The sequence below is a fragment of the Glycine soja genome, chromosome 19 (assembly GCF_004193775.1).
Source record: "Glycine soja cultivar W05 chromosome 19, ASM419377v2, whole genome shotgun sequence".
NCBI lineage: Eukaryota > Viridiplantae > Streptophyta > Magnoliopsida > Fabales > Fabaceae > Glycine > Glycine soja.
The window spans coordinates 24,466,543-24,490,944 of NC_041020.1; the positions used below are offsets into that span (position 1 = coordinate 24,466,543).

Genomic DNA, 24,402 nt, shown 5'->3' on the forward strand with positions numbered 1-24,402 from the left:
ATCTTAATTTCATCAAATATTTAAGGAAATTACACTCTTAGTTCTTATATATAAGACTCAATTATCTAATTCACTAAGATTAAGAAAAATGTTTAATTTACTTCATGGTAATAAATTTGTTTTAAATTTATAATTTTTTTCTAAAACTATCCTTATCATTAATACTTTTCTCTCCTAATGAGTTGTCAATCTCCTAATGAGTTGTCAATATATTATTTTTCTTCTTTTAATCAAGAATATTTCTAATATAAAAGTAATTAATGTAAAAAATATTATAGATTAAGTCTTATAAAAAATAAATACTATTTTAAATTTGGGTTTTATAAATAGAAATAGAAGACGAAAGAGTAGCTAATATAACAATAATAGAACAATGTGATGATGAGATGAGAAGAGAATAAATAGGTGTATAAACTTAAATAGATAACATTTGAGCTATAATGACTTAAAAAATAATGCCTTGAATTAATTGTCATGTTGAAGATTTTGTGGGTTAGTTATTGCTTTGCTTTAATGATAACAACTAACCAAAAAAAATGTCATTTATCGGTATGAAAGAACCTGATTGTATAAGAGAGAAAAAACAGTTGAAAGAACTAAAATCAGAGATACTCAAATTAAAAAGCCTTAAAAATATCATTGAGAAATCTTTAAAGAAAATATCATTAAAAAAGAGAGATACGAATGACGTGATTCAACAAGAACGAAACGACACCGTTTTGCAGGAAAGCACTAGAAGTGAACGCATACACTGACCAATCTTTGACCTCCCAAATTGGGCCATTTTCAAACCCTAGCCACGCATCACCGCCATCATCGTCCACCTTCCGGTAAAGAACGATCCTTAATCTCGCTCACCCCTTTCCCCTTTCTCCAATTCACCCCCCCACCCCCCCCCCCCCCCCCCTCTCTCTCTAATTTAAGATCTTTCGAAAGTTTCTCTCTGTCTTCCACCGAAACCCTAAGCACCCACAACGATAAATCGTGTGTTCTTCTACCCACCCGAAGATCGGTGGATCAATCTAAGGCCAGATCGAGGTAAACCCTACTCGATTCAGTGGTTTTTTTGTTTCTATTTTTAGTTTCCATCTTTTGGGGCAATGCAAATTCGGACCTGGTGGTGACTTGCGCAAGTTATGAAATTGGACACTTGAATTTGTCGGGTATACCCCCACTTGGTTCACTGGTTAAGATCGAGAGTTAAAGTTAGGATCTTTTTCATTTGGGTGTTGAGGTTTTTATTTATTTATTTTTTTGTTTTGTTTTTGCTTTTATTTTGCCCCTTTCTGGTTGACTAGTGGATTAGGTTTGGACAGTGATGTCTGTGAACAATAATAACCCTTCTAAGGGCATTGGGGCCTCTTCCTCATCCTTTGGTAATGCTGGAGTACCCTCCAATTCTATACCTTCAAACCCTGGATTTTCACAGTCCCAAGGACAGGCCCAGATTCCTGTTGGTTATCAAGGACAGTTTCCACTGTCCCAGGCCCATGCTATTGTCCAAGCTCAGTCCAAGGCCCAGGCCCAGGCCCAGGCCCAAGCAGCAGCTGCAGCTCATGCTCAACTCCAGGCTCATTTGCAAGCTCAGGGATTGAGTCTTAATCAGAACCAGGCTGGTGGTTTGGGGGTGTCGTCACCGTTGATTTCCACGCCGGGTAATGCGAGTGGGAAACGGATCCCTCTGAAACCCCCCATGCGGCCAGTTGGGTTTTCCCCTCCCAACAGCTTCTCCCCATTGAGACCAGTGGAGCTCACGCCTGCTGCTCGGAGGAAGAAGCAGAAGCTTCCTGAGAAACAGCTGCAAGATAAAGTGGCTGCTATTCTGCCCGAGTCTGCGCTGTATACTCAGCTTCTTGAGTTTGAGTCTCGCGTTGATGCTGCGCTTGCTAGAAAGAAGGCTGACATCCAGGAAGCGCTCAAAAACCCGCCGTGTATTCAGAAAACTCTTCGTATTTATGTATTTAATACTTTTGCTAATCAAATTCGCACAATTCCAAAGAAGCCAAATGCGGAGCTTCCAACCTGGACACTGAAGATAGTTGGGAGGATATTGGAGGATGGTGTAGACCCTGATCAGCCAGGAGTAGTTCAGAAGTCGTCTCCTTTGTATCCAAAGTTTTCAGCTTTTTTCAAAAGAGTAACTATTTCCTTGGATCAGAGACTGTATCCCGATAATCATATTATTATGTGGGAGAATGCTCGATCACCTGCTCCACATGAAGGTTTTGAAGTAAAGAGGAAAGGGGATAAAGAATTTACAGTGAACATACGGCTGGAAATGAATTATGTGCCAGAGAAGTTTAAGCTTTCACCAGCTTTGACAGAAGTTCTTGGTATTGAGGTTGATACCCGCCCGAGAATTGTTGCTGCAATCTGGCACTATGTGAAGGCTAGGAAATTGCAAAACCCAAATGACCCTTCCTACTTTCACTGTGATCAGCCTCTTCTGAAAGTATTTGGAGAAGAAAAGATGAAGTTTACAATGGTTTCACAGAAAATATCATCGCATTTGTTCCCCCCACAGCCTATACTTTTGGAGCATAAGATCAAGCTCTCGGGAAACAATCCTGCTGGTACTGCTTGTTATGATGTGATGGTTGATGTTCCTTTTCCTATTCAGAGGGAGTTGTCTGCCTTATTGGCTAACGTGGAAAAGAACAAAGAGATTGAGACATGTGATGAAGCAATATGTGGAATCATTAGAAAAATCCATGAGCACCGTAGGAGACGGGCATTTTTTCTTGGTTTTAGTCAATCGCCAGTAGAATTTATTAATGCATTGATTGAATCTCAAAGCAAGGATCTGAAACTTGTATCCGGAGAACCTAGTCGCAATGCAGAAAAAGAGCGTCGTTCAGATTTCTTCAACCAACCATGGTAAGCTTTAAGATCTATCTTAGTTTGTTTATCCCATACTGTTTTGTTTTATTCTATATTTTATATTTTATTTTATGTTTTGCTCAACTCTCTGCATGTGCTGCCTTCTTTAGTTGATATTTGCAAATTAATACATTACCATCTGTTGAACTTGGCTATGATTGACCTGCGAGAATAATAACTCAAGTCCAGATTTATATTTTACTGATTTATAGTTCCCTTAGTTTAGGGTGATGTATGATATAACTTGGACTGTTTATGTTAGTTGATTGATACACTTGAACCAACCCACAGTCACGGGAGGATTTCATTTCAAAATTCAGATGTGACTAAAAGTTGCATGTGTTTTTCTTCTGAGCAAATTAGGTGATGAAACCTCAGGAGTTGTTAGTGTAATTTACACTTTTTCCTTTTTTTGTACTTGTGACCGACAAAAGTAGTGTTCATGTGCTTTTTCTTGAATGTTACTATTATGTAAATAAATACACATCAGTTACTGTCATTGTAAAATTTCATGAATTGTTTGAAAACTTGAGCAGGGTTGAAGATGCTGTTATTCGTTACCTGAATCGCAAACCAGCTGTGGGAAGTGATGCTCCAGGAAGCACATGACACCAGTTCATATTTTAATCATTCATCATCCTTTTTGGCGATGTATCTCAAGATAAATTATACCTTGAGAATTTCTGAAGTAGCTAGTTTTCCAACTTCCATGCTTGTATTAGTGGCCGGAAGGAATGCTGCTCCATAGTGATAATATACAATATGTTGTTGTATGGGTAGTAGTGTGAGCACATTTAGTTGCAGTCTTGATAATTGCTTGTTTAGGTGATAAATGGTACCACAATTTCATGTCTCTCAGTTGTAGTCAACTGTGACGGATTCTTTGGTTACCTCATTGTTCATTTCTCCACGCAAGATGTTTTACATTATTATGAAAAATTGTATTAGGAAAGATTGATTGGTGTACAGTATCTTCAGTTGTCTTGTGACAACATAAGAGAAAACAAATGTTGCACCCTATAGGACTATTGACGTTTCATCCATATATGGGCTCTGTTGGCATTGATTTTTGGACCGTGGTACTTGCTCAATTATGAACGGTAGTCGTAGTGTTACATAAATAATTCTATAACAAGAAATTTTGGTTGCTTTTATTCTTTTACTTTGACTCAACTTCAAACAATGCACTCTACTCGAACAACCGTGAACGTAACCAAGGCATAACCAAAACCACACGAAAAAAAAATTGTCACTCAGCAGTTAGCACATCTGAAACGTTTGTTTATTTATTTATTTATTTATAGCAGTATAGCCAACTCCCACAAGTCACTATCATTCTTAAATATAAAAAATAGTTAGATTTCCATTAATGTCATGATCACATTCTATGTAACCAAGAGATGAGGAGAGAGAAAGTAGACTGAGGGAAACAAGGTGAGGTTGGGGAGTGTTCACGAGGACAAGGTATAAGGGGAATGGAAGAATCTCATCTACTTCACCAAATTCCCAAAGGCGTATTGCGAGGAACACCTATGGAGAGTATTTCAACGTTATGGAAGGCTTGGGAATCATTCATTGAGTCAGCTTGGTCCTGGTGAGTCAGTCTCTTTGACCAATTTGCAAAACGACGCTTTAATCTTGTCAAAGGAACTGGTCTCGGACACTCCTAATAGCTCATATGTGTTCTCAAAGGGAAAATCTGTCCAAGAGGATTCATGTTATTTGCAGCACCGTCACAAAGATGCAACGAAATAAAGCGTTGGAATGGCGACGTTTGGTATAATTGATATTAAAAATTCTAGTTTTGGCCTCCATTTATTGATTTCAGCTACAGAGCTATATCCTAAAGCAGCGATGGTAAGATAAACCATGGCTACCTAATCCATCCTTAAAGATGAAAAGAGATGTTAAACACTGAAACCCATCATAAAACCCTAACAAAAAAATAAAAAATGAAGATGAGAAGAGAACCGTATCAAAAACAGAAAATACAACACCAATCGAGAGAGGATTGATTCGCTTGTTCACAGACCCCCCCCCCCCCCCCCCGCCCCCCCTCTTTCCCTCAAAATCTTGAGCTAAACCTAACAAGACAAATCTATCAAAACCAAACCAATTGAGAAAAAAACAATACCATGGACAAAGCGGGTTTGGACTTAATGTTGTTCCCTTTTGCTCAGAATATAAACAAAGAGAAGAATCACTGCACAACACAATGCCCACCACAACGCATCTGGAACCCTTCTACGCTTTAGAAGACATATCATGTGTCGATGAAGTAAAGAAGAGATGAAGAGAGAGAAAAAATGTCAATGAAGGAGCTTGGGTCGATGAAGAACGAAGACGTAGAGAAGAGATGAAGAGAATGATGAATTGAAGTAGCTAAATTGAAGAAGCTCGGGTCGATGAAGCTCAGGTGGAGGTGAGTGTGAATATGCTTCAAATTTTCACAATACTTGTTTTATCTCTGTTTATACCAAATGTCATTAACTTAGGATGTCTAGTTTGGAGTTTTCATATATGTTTAATAGATTTAATGTAATTGGTTGGCTTTTTTGGTATGTAATTGAATTGTAAGAATGAAAGTGGGTCCACTTTGCATTGTGAATGGCTGTTGATTATTTGGTGCAATGTGCGTTAAATAATTCATGTCCATTTGTCATTGTTTCCATCGTGGAAGGGAGACAATTTTTCACACTCTATGTGGTACATGGATTGGTACCCTTGGTCCCATTTTATAAATATATTTTGTTGTTTAGCTGACCAAAAAAAAAATATAATTCTTAAATATGAAATGATAGTGACTTGTGGGAGTTGACCATACAGTTAAAAGTGTTCATGTGCTTATTACTTATTAAATGACATGATGAATAATTATTTTTGTTAAAAAATCAAATTTAAATAGTATTCAAACGATTCAATCTTAACTTCAGCATATTAATCAATTATTTTATTACTCACTAAAATGATATACACTACTTGACCTAAAAGTCATTTTTATTACTCACCAAAATGTCATACATCATTGAACTACTAATGACATTACCTAGTTTTGGTCACAGTTCTAAAACCGTACTTGGATCGGCAGAGACTTGGAGGCACAACCAAGTAAAGTTAATATTTGAATCAAAGGTTTTTTTTTACCCAACTACACACTCTCTCTCCTCAATATTCCCCAACTACACCAGTTTTAAAAATATTTCCCCAATTACACTTGTTTTTTTTATTGGGGAGAAAGGTCAGGGTAGGGGAATCCGACTTCCAATCGATTTTTTATTATATTTAAATTATTATTTTTAAATTTTTTCGTCAAAGTTAAGAGTCAGGGTTGGCGAACCTGACTTCTCAACTGGTGGTTCTTTTTTTTAAAAATAATTAATTATTTTTTTTAAAATATTGAGAATATTTTTGGTTTAATAATTTATTAATAGTCTTAAAATAAAAAAGGAAAAGTGATTAAAAAATAGATTAATTAAAAACACAATGAATATATAGTTATTACATCTCAATTATATTATATGAAGAAATTAAAACACTTAAATAACGGAAAATACTAACAATTAGAGAAACAAACATAACGAGCGAAACTAATCATAGTTTGAAAGGTGTTATGCAACGGACATGTCTTCTTCCAGTAGTTGGATTATTGGTTTGTTAAAAATAGCTAAAATTTCTATTGGACAAAAAATGCTTTCAATAGTTAGATTCTGCTAACACCTTTAACATGTTTTCATCGTTTTCCAACTCTATTATTTGATATTCGATTAATTTTTCTGAATATTTTATATGGTTTGGTTGTCGAAAGAACAATTGTCTAACCACCGTGATTTGTGAATTTCATAAGGGGGAACCCCTAGAGGCGCAACTTGCTTGATGACATCCTTGAGTGTTTCGATGCTACATCCAGAAGGAATTTCAAATCTTATTGGGTTTGTTCCAGTGAAGGAGTAACCCAAAAAATCACCTTGTCGTGGTATCTTCCACTTGTCGTTGTATTGCAGCATTGCATCATGATTAGAAGTAATAGTGGATTGAAGTAAGTTGAGTATACCATCGAGTGTTTTTGTTGATGGTACATAATAATTCTATAGGGCTAACACACGGGTATTGCTCATTGCACATTAACATTGTGCAAACATCATCACCCTTTTTCAATTACAGAGAATGAAAAAAGGATTGCTGACCCGCATTTATGGATGAATATCAGTAGTAGATTTCATACACAAATTGGTCATTAGTTAGGCAAAGGGTGTTGTGCATTCTACACTCTTTAGTGTCTCGAAAGAACACTTATCAGGAACTCGCATTAGTATTAGAGTAGGACATTGAAAATAAACAACAGTTTGGTTGTGTTTGGGGTTATTTATAGTTGTTTGAATATTTGCCCCGTTGATGTGCATTGGATTCTCATAAGGTTAAAATTGTATTTTTGATAGAGTCTTGTCTGGAATCCAATGTTGATTGAGACATGTCATTATTCCAATTTTGCTTTTATCGATACAGTGCACAATGTTGTCAATTTCGACTGTGATTTTACCCAGCTATCTAGTGTCCAAATCCATTATTGTTTTCAAACTTTAAATTTAAATTGTGAGTTGTCAATTCAATGTCAGTTTTGTTGGTAAAACATCTATTATTTTTTCAGAGGCTTTGATAAATTGAAAAGTGTTGTCAATTTCAAATGTCATTTTACTCTGGTAAATGGTGCACCAGACGTCCATTATTACTTTCAAACTTAAATTTAAATTGTGAGTTGTCAATTCAATGTCCGTTTTCTGTAAATAATATAGACTTGATTAATTTGCATAAATTTATAAATTTCAAGTGTTTGCAATTTAGGGAGTTATCTTTTTTTTTTGTTATTTTCGTTGTTAACATAAACTGAAAAAATGATTTATTTCATTACATAATGTAAGTACTACTAACAACAACAATGGAGCGAAGTAGGCAATGCAAATTCGCAATGACATAATGTTAAAGCAAGGAACACCGAAATAACACACCATAGGAAAATCTCAAAGCACAAACAACTAACAATGGATCATTCCCAGATTACCAACCTCGTTTGAATATTGGTTTGTGAGAAGGAGACATGTTACTATCACTATCACCATCACTGCCATGGTCTTTGACCTAGCAATTTGCACTACTCTCGTTTTCATCTAATAGGTCCTCAAGATTGGAGGTTGAGTCATGTTAGTTGTTTGGTTGGATATTGTTGTTACAAATTATGGCAAACAACTCCATAAATAGTAGTATTCGATTGTTGTAAAAAATGTTAAACGTTTGTTGAACATCATGATTATCTCCCAGATTAAAACATGTGTACATATGTGGTTGTCCTGGCTCAAATATGGGACATTGAAAGTGGAGATGTTGGATATGATGGTGCGGTTCAATGTTTATTTTTTGTTGAACAAATCCAACCAATTTGTGTAAGGGTTATGGCCTTGTTGGCCATGAAAGTTTTTGTATTGTTACTAATGAAGGTGGTGCCCTCATTAGTGTTGGAAATTTGGCTGTTGTAGTAAACACAAACATATGCATTTGGGTGACACATAGTGGTAGGTGTTTAGATGAATATTTGAAAGTTATACAAATGTCTTTAGCTGGTAGTGGTATTTATAGAATTTTTCAGTTGCGTGCATATGTTCATTGTGCAGTCACATGCACTGGTAAATGGCATTTGAGTCTATGTAGCACATGGCCTCGAGATGCGATAAGGGTCAGTGCGTTGAGCAGTAACAAAAAAATAGCTTGAATCATTCACACAAGCTTTTGTATGTTGCGTGCAGGTGTTCACTGTGTAATCACATGCACTGGTAATTGACATGCGAGCTTGGCCAACACATGGCCTTGAGATGCGATAAGGGTCAGTGCGTTGAGCAGTAATAATAAGAAAACAACTTGAATCATTCACACGAAATTTTTGGATTATTTGACATGAATACTATGAAATAAATTTGTCACAAATATTTCAAGGGTAAAAAATATAGTTTTTTTTCCTATTAATTTGAGGTCCATTTTTATTAAATTGTTACACGATATATCTTTTTTTGGATTCTTTGATGTGAAAACTATGAAATAAATTTGTCATAGATATTTTTAATGTATTGGAGATAAATTTTATAAATTGCATAACATGCCCACTTAAACATTGTTTTAAGGGTAAAAAAAATAGTTTTTTTTGCTATTAATTTGAGGTCCTTCTTGATGAAACTGTTACACGATATATATTTTTTGGATTCCTTGATGTGAAAACTATGAAATAAATTTGTCATAAATATTTTTAATGTATTGGAGATAAATTTTATAAATTGCATAACATGGCCACTTAAACATAACATAACATGGTATGTCCACTTTAACATAATTTTGAAAACTACATTAGAAGGGTACTTAAACATAGTTGATCCATTATCCCAACATTTATACTTCAATTATGTTGCAAATTTCTTCTCTCATGTATCATTGGTTCTTCTTCATGATGATGATGATGTTGTTTTATCTCTGGGTTTTCATTGTGGGTTGCTACAGCTGAAGAACTTTGTCCTTGCTCTCCAAACGAATATGGTGCATCAAACTATTGTAAAGAAGCTAAATATGATGTCGTAAAATTTGGGGTATTTAAATCGACACCAAATAAATTGGTCATCCATTCATGGTTAGTTGCATTGATTGACTCGTGAATCTAACCAAAAGTTTGATGAACAGGTGATGGAGTACAAAACATTGGCTGAGGACGTGGAACTGATAAATGTGTTTCTTCAATGGTTGTCCCTACAACATTATGGGTAATTATCTTGCGTTGATCATTTAGTTGTTGTGCAATAGACAAGAACAAAATAGTGTTTTACCTATACCATTCCATATACTCTGGTGTACGTGTCACTGACCCTTCAACCCATTGTCCAATTAAAACATCATTGTGTTTGTTTTTCCATATATTAATCCACCCTGCATGATATTCCATTCAGCCATTGTAATGATTACCTTGCATGTCAATCTGGTGAAGTCGATCAAGATTCATGAGATCTACAGGGATATCTTGATGTATTCCAAATTGTAGCTTCACCTGATTTGTTTGATGCCATTCCACGATGGGAAAACAAATAATTGCAGTACATGCAAACCAAATGTCCCTGCATCTGTATGCATGTCTTGGTGTGTGTTCTCCAAATTCTCTATATAGGACCCAGGAAAACTAAAATATATGTTAACAATGCAACATTAGTAAATGTTAATATGTACATATTAATGGTGTGATTAATGATAGTAATATACCTGATGGCTCTCCATATGATCTATACGAAATGTATACCTGGCCAAGTCACTCCATCTAAAATGTAAATGAAACAAAACCACTATTCATTGTAATGTTATAATGCGCATAATTGAAATTAAAAATTTTGATTTCATTATTTGTAATAACCTTTTAGCGAGTGGATAAGTTGTTTCGGGTTGTGAGACTTTTAGTGCAATAAAAGGCATGTGGTACCAAGCCATGACTGCAATAGTATGGCACAACCACCCATAATTCTACCAACCTCCGATGATGTCTAACACAGTTCTTTGTAAATGTTTGCTAAACAAGGAGATCCCCAACTATATTTTTTTATGTTGTCAAAATTGTTCAAGCCCGACAAGTGCACCGGATCGCACAAGTAGTATAAAACGGTAAGAACCGAGTATCGAACTCTTGGGGAGCTTGTGTTACTTGGTAAAACTATATTCAGTGAATAGGTGTCTAATCTGAAAAGATATGTGTGGACTATGAACAAGTATCTAAACTAACTATTAAAAGGAAAATCACATGAGTAATGATGTGTAAAGACAAGTAGACAACATGTTGGTCTTCCTTTTAGGTGCCTGATGTTATAAGGATATTCTCTACTTAACAATGCTTATGTGTTCTATGGTGTCTCCCGAAATGCTAAACCTCGATTCCTCATGATAGTCTAGCCTAATCCTGATCAAGCATTGTTCTCAGATTCCTCTTGTTGGACTAAACTTGACCAGAACCGCATTAAGACAAACATACAAACAACTAGGTTACCGTACCCCGATCCTTCGTGATAATACGATAAATAGCCCCGTCCTATCAAGTTCTAAGAATCAAACCAGTTTGCACTGTTGAATGATCCTAACAAAGCATGCATCTAAAAGATCAAGGCAAAAGCACACTGAAATTACGTACTGATAGCACATAGAACACATAAAACATCATTAAATAGATATACAGGTATTTACATCACGTACCTACAAGGAAGCACCAACAGAGGATTTAGCTCTCCATATCTGGGAAGCTTCCTTTACAAAAAAATGAAGAGAAAAATGAAGGATTGAAGAAATACAAGTAGTGGAGATGTCTCCTCCACCTCTAGAACCTCACAATCACTCCAGACTCATCTCATGCTCTCAAGATGGCTTCCGCTTCATGCTCAGTTCTCTGCTAGTCTTCGCACAGCAAAAGCTCTCAAAACTCTCTGGAACTTGGACCTTTCTCTCTTTAGAAATCTCTAAACATGAAAAAGCTTCAAGAATTTCCCAAACTCCCCTCTCCATTTTTGGTTTCAGGCTTAAATAGGTGGCCTTGTTGGTGCTTGCGCGCTTAGCACAACTCTGGCTCGCTTAGCGCGCATTAGTGAATTTCAGCTTAGCGCATGTCTTCTCGCTCAGCGGATGGACTCAAGTGATGCGCTTAGCATGATGATACCTCGCTCAACGAACATGCACAACTCATCCTTCTTCCAGATTCTTCCTCGCGCTCAGTCAAAGGAGTGTTGTGCTTAGCGGATGGCTCGCTGAGCCGGCAGATTGGCTTAGCGAGCATATCAAAATTAGCAGTTCACAAACTTGCCTAATTAGCCTGAAATTGAGAGGAAATGATTATTAAATACACAAAATGGGAGTACTAATTATTTTATTACCTATCTTTAACAAAAAGTAATTACAACATTACAAAATAACCATAAATTGGAGGAGTTTGATACAATTTACACAGGTTTCTTACACAAAAGTTAGTCATATTCATTGACTAACAACTCCCCCAAATTTACAGTTTTGCTTGTCCTCAAGCAAATAAAGAACAATTCACTGGTCCCCAAGTGACAATAATATGCAGTAGTTATGTACAAAGGTGTATGATAAAAGAATGAAGCAAAATGCCCTCATCACTTGTCTTTCACAAAATATGCAGTCATTCAAAGAGAAGAATAAAAATGTAGCCTATACAATTAGATGAAGTTAGGCATAAGACAAATATCAAGGAAAGTAGCTTAAACCACAGTCTCACGGCTACTGTTTCACTCAAGCACAAGTGTTTAAGCTATTCATCAATAACAACTAGCAAGAGGTCCAATCTTTGAACTTCATCTCAAGCCATAAAGTCAGAAATGCATAAACAGAATCAGAAGGACTTTCACAGGCTTGTAGTGAGGCTTGGTTACAAAAATAATTGGTTTTTCTAGGATTCAAAGGCTTAGATTCTAAGAGAGCATAATTTCTAGACTTATCCAAATATTCTTTTCAATACAATTAGCTTACTCACTAGCCTTTCATATTAATTTGCATTTGACCTTATTACAACAACACACATTTTCTTTGATTGCTTTTTTTTTTTTTTTAACACAACTTATTTGTTGTGTGTGTTGATGTGCTTTACCTTTTACTTTACATCCTGGTTAATTCCCCCAAATTTGGGGCAAATTGCCTTGAACCATCTGCTCTCCTAGAATCCAAGCAAGGTATCAGGAGATATTAATTCAAGTTTAGGGTTCAATTTTGAAAATGTAATTTAGCTCACAAAGGGTGCAAAGGATACAATTATAATCCAAGGTAAGCTTTTTGGTCAATTAGCTTGTATATACAATCATGGCCTTCATCATGTCCTCATTCATACATTTCATTCTAAATTTCAGAGATTGATGGAAAGACTATTACTCAAAGCTAGTCGTTCACTCACAGTTTCAGATCACACTCTCACTGATTATGGTTCAAGCTTTTCTTTCTCAATCAATCTGTCTACTGACTAACAATTCTAATTGGAAGTTCACATTCTTGTTCTTCCTTTGTCTAACATACATACTTGCTCAAACTTATGAAAAGAAACACAAACTCCATCACAATCATGCATTCAATCCAAAATCAATTCATAACACCAATTTTCACAAAAAGGATAAAAGTGTTTCACTGCATAATCATGACAGTCAAGTTAAACTATTCCATATGCTTCAAAACAAACATACCAACTATTCACAAAAAGTATAAGTGTATAATTATAAACAGAAACCAAAATTACTCAAAACAATGTACTGAACTAATATAGTTATAATCATTATCCAAAAAGCAAAATAATTAGGAATTTAAAAGTCCTGAGATAGATCCTGTGTATCCTGAGTCTGAGCCTCCTCCTCATCTATCAGATGGAAAAACAAGGGAATCAGAGAGATCAATAGCTTCTCCAGATAAGGAATCAGAAAGATCAGCAGCTTCTCCAACTGGGGAATCAGAGAGAGCAACAACTTCTCCAAATAAGGAATCAGAAAGATCAGCAACTTCTCCAACTGGGGAATCGAGGGGAGCAGCAGCTTCTCCATATGGGGAATCGGAGATGATAATAAGAGGTGGAGATTGGGGAACTACTTCAAGCTCAAGAGAAAGTGGATTCACCACTGGAGATTGTGTATCAGCTGGCACTGGTTCAACCCGTGCAGGTGTGGGCTTAGGAGGAGTAGCCTCGTTGGGTCTCACCATTGAAGGTAGAGCTCCAGGCCATGCTACTTACTCATGAAACTACTCTATAGTCATAATTGTTGGATCGAGTGACCTCAGAATAATTAAGAAGGGGGGTTGAATTAATTATTCCTAAACCTTTACTAATTAAAAAATTACTCTTCTAAGGCTTTTACTTATGTTGTTAAGAGAATAAGGAGTAGAAGAGAAACTTAACCAAAAGTAAAAGCGGAAATTAAAATGCATAGCGGAAAGTAAAAGAGTAGGGAAGAAGGAGACAAACACACAAGAGTTTTTATACTGGTTCGGCAACAACCTGTGCCTACATCCAGTCCCCAAGCGACCTGCGGTCCTTGAAATTTCTTTCAACCTTGTAAAAATCCTTTTACAAGCAAAGATCCACAAGGGATGTACCCTTCCTTGTTCTCTTTGAACCTAATGGATGTACCCTCCACTAGAACTGATCCACAAGAGATGTACCCTCTCTTGTTCTCAGTCAACAACCTAAGTAGATGTACCCTCTACTTGTACCACAAAGGATGTACCCTCCAATGTGTTCAGACAAAGATCTCAGGTGGTTAAACCTTTGATACTTTGTGAATGGGGATACAAAAGAATTCTCAGGCGGTTAGTCCTTTGAAAACTTTTGTATAAGGGAAAGGGAAGAATCAAAAGAATTCTCAGACTGTGTCGTTTTGAATTCTTTGACAAGGGAGAAGGGAGACACAAAAGAATTCAGGCGGTTAGTCCTTGGCGAATTCTTTTTGGCAAAGGGAGAAGAGATGAAAAGAATAAATAGCACAAGCTTTCAAGGTTTAGAAAACTAGAAAACTTTGGAAAGCTTTTGGCACAAAGAAGAAGAAGTTCAAAGAGATTCAAGGCTTGTAAAGGATTGTAATGAATTGAATGGATTGATAGAAAGGCTGATAGAAAATGCAAAACAAAGCCTTGCTTTTATAGACTCTTCATGTCTGGTCAAGAGGACCATTTAGAAGAGTTATAACTTTTATAAAAACTTAAAACCAATTCGAAAAAGTCAAAAACCATTTGAAAAGTTACATCTTTTGATTTATTCAGAAACAATCACTGGTAATCGATTACCAAATCAGTGTAATCGATTACACAAAGCTTTTATGTGAAAGGATGTGACTCTTCACTTTTGAATTTGAATTTCAACGTTCAAAGGCACTGGTAATCGATTACCAAAATATTGTAATTGATTACAGCTTTTTGAAATCAATTGGAACGTTGTAAATTCATTTGAAAACTTTTTCAAATCCATTTTGCTATTGGTAATCGATTACAACAATCTGGTAATCGATTACCAAAGAGTAAAAACTCTTTGGTAAACATGTTTTGAGAAAAATCCATGTGCTACTCAGTTTTTGAAAAAACCTTTTCATACTTATCTTGATTCTTGAATCTTGAGTCTTGAATCTTGATCTTGATTCTTGAAGCTTGATCCTTGAATCTTGATTCTTGAATTCAACTTTCTTCTTGAATCTTTAAGTGTTCTTCAACTTTCCTCTTGAATCTTGAAGTATTCTTGATTCTATCTTGAACATCTTGAACTCATTATTTGATTGACCTTTGAGCTTTTTGTCATCACCTTTGTAATCATCAAAACATCTTTGAATCAATCTTGATTCATCATAAAGCTTTGCTTCTACAATAATTAGTTTTTGGTGAGCCAATTCTCGCAAGCTGTGCATGATAATAACTTGTCCTTGGAATAAGCTCTGTAGCATAGGGACTAAGGTTTGGGAGCTCTAAACATCCGGTCCTATTGTTGTTGATGGAGGAGCTGGAATGGATGATGAAGGGATGTCATCTGCTCTGGCCCTTTTTCTCGATGCCATCTGTAACTAAAAAGAACTCAAAATTCCTTAGACCTAATTTATTCAAGTTTAAAAGTAGAAATAAAGGCTGAAATTAACGATGGGCGCTTAGCGGGATAAAGCTCGCTCAACGTGCCCTCAAAAATCTAACACATCGGCTTAGCGAAACAACGTGCACTTTAGCCTAATCAACGCCGCAAAAGATATGTGCTAAGCTCAGCATAGCGGCACTTAGCGGACCAATAATTTCAGAAAATTCACTAAGTATGAGAGCTTAGCGAGCCGGGCTCGCTTAGCCCAATGCCTGCCGCAAAGAAATAAGCTTAGCCCAGATAGGCTCGGCTTAGCGCGCGACTTTCAACAAATTTTTTTTTGACTAAGTTACCTGGGCTTAGCAAATCAGCCCCGCTTAGCCATAGGCAACTCATCAGGGAGATGAATGTTCTTCTCCAAAAGATGAACTTGCTTAGCGTGGTAGGCGTGCTTAGCAAGTTTGTCCAAAAATGCATATATTTAATAAATTTTGATGAACTCGCTTAGCGCAGCATGCGCGCTTAGCGAATTCATCGTGTTTTTCAGAAAAAATGCAGAAAACACAATTTGTTTTCTTCCATTTTTGAGCCTCTAAAAGGCATATCAAACATGCAAACCCGTCAAAACTATCTACACAGCACAATCATTCACAAAATCCTAATCTTGCACTAATCTAAAAACATTCAAACCCTAGCAATCAAAATCTAAATCTATGGTTTTCTAACCTAAGGTTCAACAAAATAAAAGAGAAAGAAAAAGGAATGAGGAACTTACTTGGATTGTTGTGTGTTGAAGATGCGTAGAAGATGCAAAAAGAAAGCAAGAATGCAGGTTGCACAAATTTGGGCGAGAGAGAAAATGCAGGATATGCTTTGAGAATCTTTGGAAAATGTGAGTGTAATTGATGTTACACTCCCTTAAGCAATTTTTGACCCTCTCGCTTAGCGAACTGCAGTGCTAAGCGAGCCTGAGAGACTTTTGTGTAGAAGCAAGCTTCATGATGAATCAAGATTGATTCAAAGAAGTTTTGATGATGACAAAGGTAATGACAAAAAGCTCAAAGATCAAGAACACTTCATGATAACAAAGATGAAGATCTCAAAGAATCAAGAATCAAGATTCAAGGTTCAAGTTCCAAGAATCAAGATCAAGATTCAAGACTCAAGATTCAAGAATCAAGAGAAGACTTAATCAAGATAAGTATGAAAAAGTTTTTTCAAAAACTGAGTAGCACATGGATTTTTCTCAAAACCTGTTTACCAAAGACTTTTTACTCTCTGGTAATCGATTACCAGATTATTGTAATCGATTACCAGTAGCAAAATGGATTTGAAAAAGTTTTCAACTGAATTTACAACGTTCCAATTGATTTGAAAAAGCTGTAATCGTTTACAATGTTTGGGTAATAGATTGCCAGTGCCTTTGAACATTGAAATTCAAATTCAAATGTGAAGAGTCACATCCTTTCACATAAAAGCTTTGTGTAATCGATTACACTGATTTGGTAATCAATTACCAGTGATTGTTTCTGAATAAATCAAAAGATGTAACTCTTCAAATGGTTTTTGACTTTTTCAAATTGGTTTTAAGTTTTTCTAAAAGTTATAACTCTTCTAAATGGTCCTCTTGACCAGACATGAAGAGTATATAAAAGCAAGACTTTGTTTTGCATTTTTAATAAAATCTTTCTAACAATCCAATCAATTCATTACAATCCTTTACAAGCCTTAAATCTCTTTGAACTTCTTCTTCTTCTTTCTGCCAAAAGCTTTCCAAAGTTTTCTATTTTTCTAAACCTTGAAAACTTGTGCTATTCATTCTTTTCATCTCTTCTCCCTTTGCCAAAAAGAATTCGCCAAGGACTAACCGCCTGAATTCTTTTTGTGTCTCTCTTCTCCCTTTTCCAAAAGAAAAAAGGACTAACCGCCTGAATTCTTTTGTGTCTCCCTTCTCCCTTGTCAAAGAATTCAAAACGACACAGTCTGAGAATTCTTTTGATTCTTCCCTTTCCCATATACAAAAGATTTCAAAGGACTAACCGCCTGAGAATTCTTTTGTATCCCCATTCACAAAGTTTCAAAGGTTTAACCGCCTGAGATCTTTGTCTTAACACATTGGAGGGTTCATCCTTTGTGGTACAAGTAGAGGGTACATCTACTTGGGTTGTTGACTGAGAACAAGAGAGGGTACATCTCTTGTGGATCAGTTCTAGTGGAGGGTACATCCACTAGGTTCAAAGAGAACAAGGGAGGGTAGATCCCTTGTGGATCTTTGCTTGTAAAAGGATTTTTACAAGGTTGAAAGAAATCTTAAGGACCGCAGGTCGCTTGGGGACTGGATGTAGGCACGGGTTGTTGCCGAACCAGTATAAAAACTCTTGTGTGTTTGTCTCCTTCTTCCCTACTCTTTTACTTTCCGCTGTGCATTTTAATATCCGCTTTTATTTTGGTTAAGTTTCTCTTCTACTTCTTATTCTCTTAACAACATAGTAAAAGCCTTAGAAGAGTAATTTTTTAATTAGTAAAGGTTTAGGAATAATTAATTCAACCCCCTTCTTAATTATTCTGAGGCCACTCGATCCAACAGTTTGGCTTCTCAAAGCGGTTTGCTTAGCGGATATGCGCACTTTGCCCAAGTTTGAAATTCAAAATCTGAGTTTTTATTTTATTTTAGTTGGGCTTAGCGCACAGAACATGCACTTAGCGAATTCTGTAGGTCATAAAACCTGCAACTCTCACTGAGCCTAGCTCTAGGCCGGATTATGATGCAATCCTACTCCGCAAGGGCATTGGATAGAAAAACTCCAAGTAGATTGGGCCAGAGATGCAAGAGAAGGCCCTAGGGTTCTTATGAGCCTTAGGGTAGATTTCGGGCCCATGGGCTAAGTACGAGCCCGCTTATCTTTGTAAATATTAGATTAAGGTTTCATTATTTTTGGGCCTTGTATTTAGGGCTCCATAATGTAGGTAGGGTACCCTAGAAATATAGGATTTTTCAGCCCTTGTATTTTAGGGCACCTAGACTAGTTTTTGTATTAGGGGTAGTTTTGTAATTTCACATGCACTAAGTGGATATTTGATGTGTGTGGTTGGAAATAAATTTAATTGAATTGGTAGAAGCCCAATCCAATTAAATTTTAGAGGGGGAGGTGAGCATTTGCTTACTACACCCCATTGCCACATCATATAGTCACACTTTGTGCATGTCCTTCATGCTTTTCATGCCTCATGACACCTAAGCACACTTAGTGGAGAATCTTGGAATTGATCTTGGATTAGTGGGCTGAACCATAACTAAAATTCACTAATCATAATTAGTGAAATTTTGGCTCCAAAGTTTGGCTCCACAAATTCAATTTCAAATTCAAGTGAAATTTGAATTTCCCTCCAATTTTGTGTGACACTTAGGCTATAAATAGAGGTCATGTGTGTGCATTTTTTTCAACTTTGATGATTTGAATATTAAACTTCAGATTTCAAAGCTCATTTAGAGCATAAAATTTCGTGCTCTTCTCTCCCTCTCCCTTCATTCATCTCATTCTTCCTCCAAGCTCTTATCCATGGCCTCCTATGGTGGTGAGCTTCTTCTAGACTCATCTTCTCCTTGAAGTGGCGTCTCCTCTCTCTCTCCCTTTCTCCATTCCGCTGCCATTCATCTTCCAAGAAGCAAAGGAATCCATTGATGAAGAAGATCCTAGGCCTACAAGCTCCAATGGAGCTTGCATCATGTGGTATCAAGAGCATCTTCATCTAGGTGATGTTCTTTTGCTTCCTCTATCTTTTTGTTCGGTGAATTCTCTTTAATTCCTTGTTCTTCATCTTATTCTCCATGTATATCCTCCATTGTCTTGTGGTTTGGTGCTGTTTAGAGTAGATTCAAAAAAAAATAAACCGATTAAATCTTAGATCTACACTTGTTCTTGCATTTCTATGGTTCAAATTTTGTAGATCTACTCTTGAATCTTGTTTTGGTGTTGATTTTAGGTTCTATCAATTTTCATTCATAATATTCTTGTTCTGAACCTTTAGATCTAAATTTTGTTCCAAAATATTGATTAGAAAAAAAAAACACAAAAATCTAAGTGTAAATCACTTAATCCATGTTGTCTTAGAGTCATGTTTAGTCATAGTAATTGTCACATTATGTTCTAAGTTTGTGTTGAATTTTATTTTGTTGATTGAATTATAGATACATTTGTTCATGTATTCTTGTCATTCTTAGCCTATCTTTTGAATTTTGAGTCTAATTCATGCATGTTATTTAGTTCATAACATGTTCTAAATCAATTCCTAGAAGTAGTCTTGTTCTTGAACTTTTTTTTTTGCTTTCTAAGTTTCCTACATGATGCCTATGATGAAGTTGAGTTGTGGTGCTGAGTTGTGGCTGGATTTGTGAATCAAAATAAGTCTTAAGCTCTCTTTAATTGTGTTATTCAAGATAATTGAGCATAAGCAAACACAAATTGTAACTATCCAAGCCTTAAGCAACATAAACACTACTCTTGATTTCTAGGCTGAAATCGCTGGTGCTGGCAGCTTGAACATACGAACTTGTATAAATTACTGGGAATTGGTAACTACGTTTTTTGAGCTGAAACTTTTACTGAATTTTCTAGACATCTGGACCAAAATTATAAAAAAAGAATCAAGCGATTTGGATTAAAGGAAAAAATAATAAAAATCTCACAAGTTGGCAGAAAAATCAGTGTCCAGGAAAAAAAAAAAAGGAAAGTGAAAGGAAAGTGTGCTTGTTGTTTTGGCTCAAAATTTGTTCTATAATTGGTGCATATTTTATACCAATCCTAGTTCTGAAATTTCAATTGAACATTATTGTGAAAACAAGTGCCAAAACTAGAGGTTTCTTGAGTCTTTTTTTTTAGAGTTTTTCTACTCTACTCTAGAGCCATTCTAGGTTTCTCTTTGAGTCCTAGCTTGCTTTTTGTGCTTTTCATTGCTTTAATTGTTGAATAATCCTTGGAAATTTGTCTTGTTAAAACTCTATTGGTTTAGCTTTCATTTCATTTTTTTTTGTCTTTGGTTATTGCTTGTCTCTTTGTTTCCTTGCTTGTGAGTTGCCATATAGGGAATTGGAAAGGAGGATTGGTGCCATATCTTGAAGAATTTGAGTCAAGAAGCAAGGGGCCAACCACCTTAAGAGCTATTGGACTAAGAAGCACTCCAAATTGAGTGAAACACTAAAGAGAGAATAGCCACCACAATTGAGGACTTTTTTCTTTGTAATTTTGTAATTGGCAATTTGCTTTGCTTTCAAATTTTGTAACAAAAAGGCCTTTCATTGGAAGTAAGTTGGGAGCCTCCGCTAGGTCACCCTACTTCCATTTGTGTGTAATAATTTTAGGCAATTTCCCCTTAGGATAGTGAGTGTTTTGTTGGGAACCTTAAATGAGGTCATCCAAACACTCTTAGGATCCGCCTAGTTTGCATTTCTTGCACTTTAATTTCTTGCTTATTTTCATAGCTTATTTCCTTTACCCTCCATTGTCAAACTGCCTAGATAGCTTGCCTTTTACTAATTAGTTTTTACCTTATCTTTCACACCTCTTTTAGTGTTTATTTTGGCTAGTTTCAACCATAGTTTATTTTACCTTTTGTTTTCAAACCCCCAACAAGAAAGAACCATAACTTAGGAACCAACATGAGTCTTCATTCTTCATCTAGTGTTAATGGTGAGGGTTCTACTCCTAAGGACCCCTTGTATAAGATATTAGATGAGTTGAGATCCCTTAAGTTGTGGAAAGAAAAACAAGAGAGAAAAGAAAAAGGTAAAAAAAGAGTGGAAGAAATAAGTCAAGATGAAAGAAAGAAAATAAGAGAGGAAGAAAGAAGAAAAATAATGAAAGAAATGAAAAGAGAAAAACACGTCTCCTATAGTAGTCATAACTCTTGCAAGAGCCTAAGTGAAGAACTTCGTGACTATTATGAAGGAAGGCATAGGTCACATCTTAGACCTCACTCCCATAGGAGAGAAAATGAAAGAAAGCCTCAAGAGGTTAACATTAAACTCCCATACTTCCATGGGAAGGACAATGTAGAGGCCAATTTAGATTGGGAAATAAGGGTAGAGCAACAACTTAAAAGGAAGTCTACTTCAAAATCTTATGGCTCTCACTCTTATCCAAAGAAAGACCAAGGTCAAGGAATCTTAGGGGTGAGACCTTCTAAGCCCAAAGATGATAAGGGGAAAACAATAGAAAAGCAACCCCTTAAGGCTAGTATGCAAGAGAAGACTAGCTCCATGAAGTGCTTTAAATGTCTTGGAAGAGGACACATTACTTCTCAATGCCCCACCAAGAAAACCATGATTATGAGGGGCCAAGACATTTATAGTAGCCAAGATGAGGCTACTACTTCACCTTCCTCTAGTAAAAGTGAAGAAGCAAAAGGGGAAGAATCTAGTGAAGAGATCTACCCCCAAGAAGAAGGACAACCTTTAATGGTTAAGGAGGAGTGTAAGGAGGTAAGTGTCTCCTCCAAGAGGTTAGCTAAGAAGGAAAGACATTTTGAAATAAAGACAAATATTAAAGAAATTTCCCTTCTTAGACAACCTCCACATTTTCTCCTTTGTAAAAAGATACTTGTTAGCATTGCCACATCTCTTAGGCTTGAGTTTATTCCTCAAGTAAAGGAGTTGTTGGATGAGGGTTTGGTTCGCAAGAGATTAAATCCTTGTGCTTTGTTGGTGCCCAAAATAGGTATTATTAGGCACCAAATCCCTAAAATAGGTGGTGTGATGAATGCTTTGGGTGGTGCAACACTCTTTTGTAAAATTACTCATGCACCCAACATCTTCATGATTTGTGTACATAGGGACTCATTAGGTAGGTTTGTTCTTATTTTTAGTTTCAATACAAACTTAGGCACACATATGGGACACCTTAGGTTTGTCATACTTTTTGGTAGGAATAATCAACATGAAAATACAGAAAAAGGTATGTTCTATTGCTTTACTTTTCTTAATTTTTTTAAATTGTGATCAAAGGGTTCCCATGAACCCTAAGAGAATAAAGGTCATTCCTGAGTGGCCCGCTCCACCAAGTGTAAGAAAAATTTGGGGCTTCCAAGACTTAACAAACTTTTACAAAAGGTTTGCCCCATATTTTTCTATACTTGTAGCACCACTCATTGAGTTGGTGAGGAACCATGTTCCTTCATGGGAAGATGCCCCGGAAATGAGTTTTCAGACCTTACCTTACTTCAACATACTAAACACCACTAATACATATGTTTTTGTTCTTTTTACAGGTGTTAAGGGAAGGAGCCCAGAGTATCAAGAACCTCAGGATTTGAGGTCAAATCCTTTTCAAGGGGGAGGGAATGATGCAATCCTACTCCGCAAGGGCATTGGATAGAAAAACTCCAAGTAGATTGGGCCAGAGATGCAAGAGAAGGCCCTAGGGTTCTTATGAGCCTTAGGGTAGATTTCGGGCCCATGGGCTAAGTACGAGCCCGCTTATCTTTGTAAATATTAGATTAAGGTTTCATTATTTTTGGGCCTTGTATTTAGGGCTCCATAATGTAGGTAGGGTACCCTAGAAATATAGGATTTTTCAGCCCTTGTATTTTAGGGCACCTAGACTAGTTTTTGTATTAGGGGTAGTTTTGTAATTTCACATGCACTAAGTGGATATTTGATGTGTGTGGTTGGAAATAAATTTAATTGAATTGGTAGAAGCCCAATCCAATTAAATTTTAGAGGGGGAGGTGAGCATTTGCTTACTACACCCCATTGCCACATCATATAGTCACACTTTGTGCATGTCCTTCATGCTTTTCATGCCTCATGACACCTAAGCACACTTAGTGGAGAATCTTGGAATTGATCTTGGATTAGTGGGCTGAACCATAACTAAAATTCACTAATCATAATTAGTGAAATTTTGGCTCCAAAGTTTGGCTCCACAAATTCAATTTCAAATTCAAGTGAAATTTGAATTTCCCTCCAATTTTGTGTGACACTTAGGCTATAAATAGAGGTCATGTGTGTGCATTTTTTTCAACTTTGATGATTTGAATATTAAACTTCAGATTTCAAAGCTCATTTAGAGCATAAAATTTCGTGCTCTTCTCTCCCTCTCCCTTCATTCATCTCATTCTTCCTCCAAGCTCTTATCCATGGCCTCCTATGGTGGTGAGCTTCTTCTAGACTCATCTTCTCCTTGAAGTGGCGTCTCCTCTCTCTCTCCCTTTCTCCATTCCGCTGCCATTCATCTTCCAAGAAGCAAAGGAATCCATTGATGAAGAAGATCCTAGGCCTACAAGCTCCAATGGAGCTTGCATCAGATTAACTAAAATAATGCATCTTAAATACAGAGGGGCATGCTCTTAGCAGAAGATGATTCGCTTAGCGCTGACATGGCCGCAAGGAATTAGGCTTAGTTGGCATGAGTGGCGCTTAGCTCAATGAAACCCAGTTCTGGCTGCAAGGAAATGAGCTTAGCAGTGACGTGTCGCACTTAGCCATTGAATACGATGCGCTCAGCGAGCATGCCATCACTTAGCTGAACCAAATCAGCCTGAGATGCAAGGGTTGAGCGCTAAGCGCTACAGGCACTCCGCTTAGCGCATGACAAAAAATGCGCACGAGGCTTGCGCTTAGCATAAGGACTGTTTTCAGAAAAAAAATTTCTAAGTTATTTTTCAGTCCCTTCCTTAAGAAATTGAAACCCTTGTATCTATCCTTCAAAAACAAGCTGATATACCCCAATGTAATGATTATAAAGCAAGTTCCACATTATACAATACATAAATGAAAAGAAAAGCAGAAATTAGCGAAGATTAGAACTAGGTTGCCTCCCAGGAAGTGCTTCTTTAACGTCATTAGCTTAACGCTTTTACCTCAATGGGTGTTCATGTTTTGGCTCGTACTTTCAGAGCCTCCTTACCCACTTTCATTACCT

At 36.5% G+C, this 24,402-nt stretch overlaps 1 protein-coding gene across 2 annotated transcripts; it reads left to right on the forward strand.

Moving 5' to 3' along the window:
• The first annotated feature begins 681 nt into the window (after positions 1 to 681).
• Positions 682 to 3,971, forward strand: LOC114400041 (SWI/SNF complex component SNF12 homolog). Of its 2 annotated transcripts, XM_028362291.1 has the most exons (3): positions 682 to 1,038; positions 1,299 to 2,877; positions 3,417 to 3,971. In XM_028362291.1, the coding sequence occupies exons 2-3, from the start codon at positions 1,319 to 1,321 to the stop codon at positions 3,487 to 3,489; spliced, it is 1,632 nt and encodes a 543-aa protein (XP_028218092.1). In that variant the 5' UTR covers positions 682 to 1,038; positions 1,299 to 1,318; the 3' UTR covers positions 3,490 to 3,971. The 2 variants fall into 2 exon arrangements, with proteins under 2 accessions (XP_028218092.1, XP_028218091.1); XM_028362290.1 differs by having other exon boundaries at positions 682 to 2,877.
• The last annotated feature ends 20,431 nt before the right edge of the window (positions 3,972 to 24,402 follow it).

Coding starts and splice junctions, on each gene's coding strand:
- LOC114400041 (XM_028362290.1), top strand. CDS start 1,319: ATGTCTGTGAACAATAATAACCCTTCTAAGGGCATTGGGGCCTCTTCC. Junction 2,878..3,416: donor GATTTCTTCAACCAACCATG/GTAAGCTTTAAG, acceptor AAACTTGAGCAG/GGTTGAAGATGCTGTTATTC.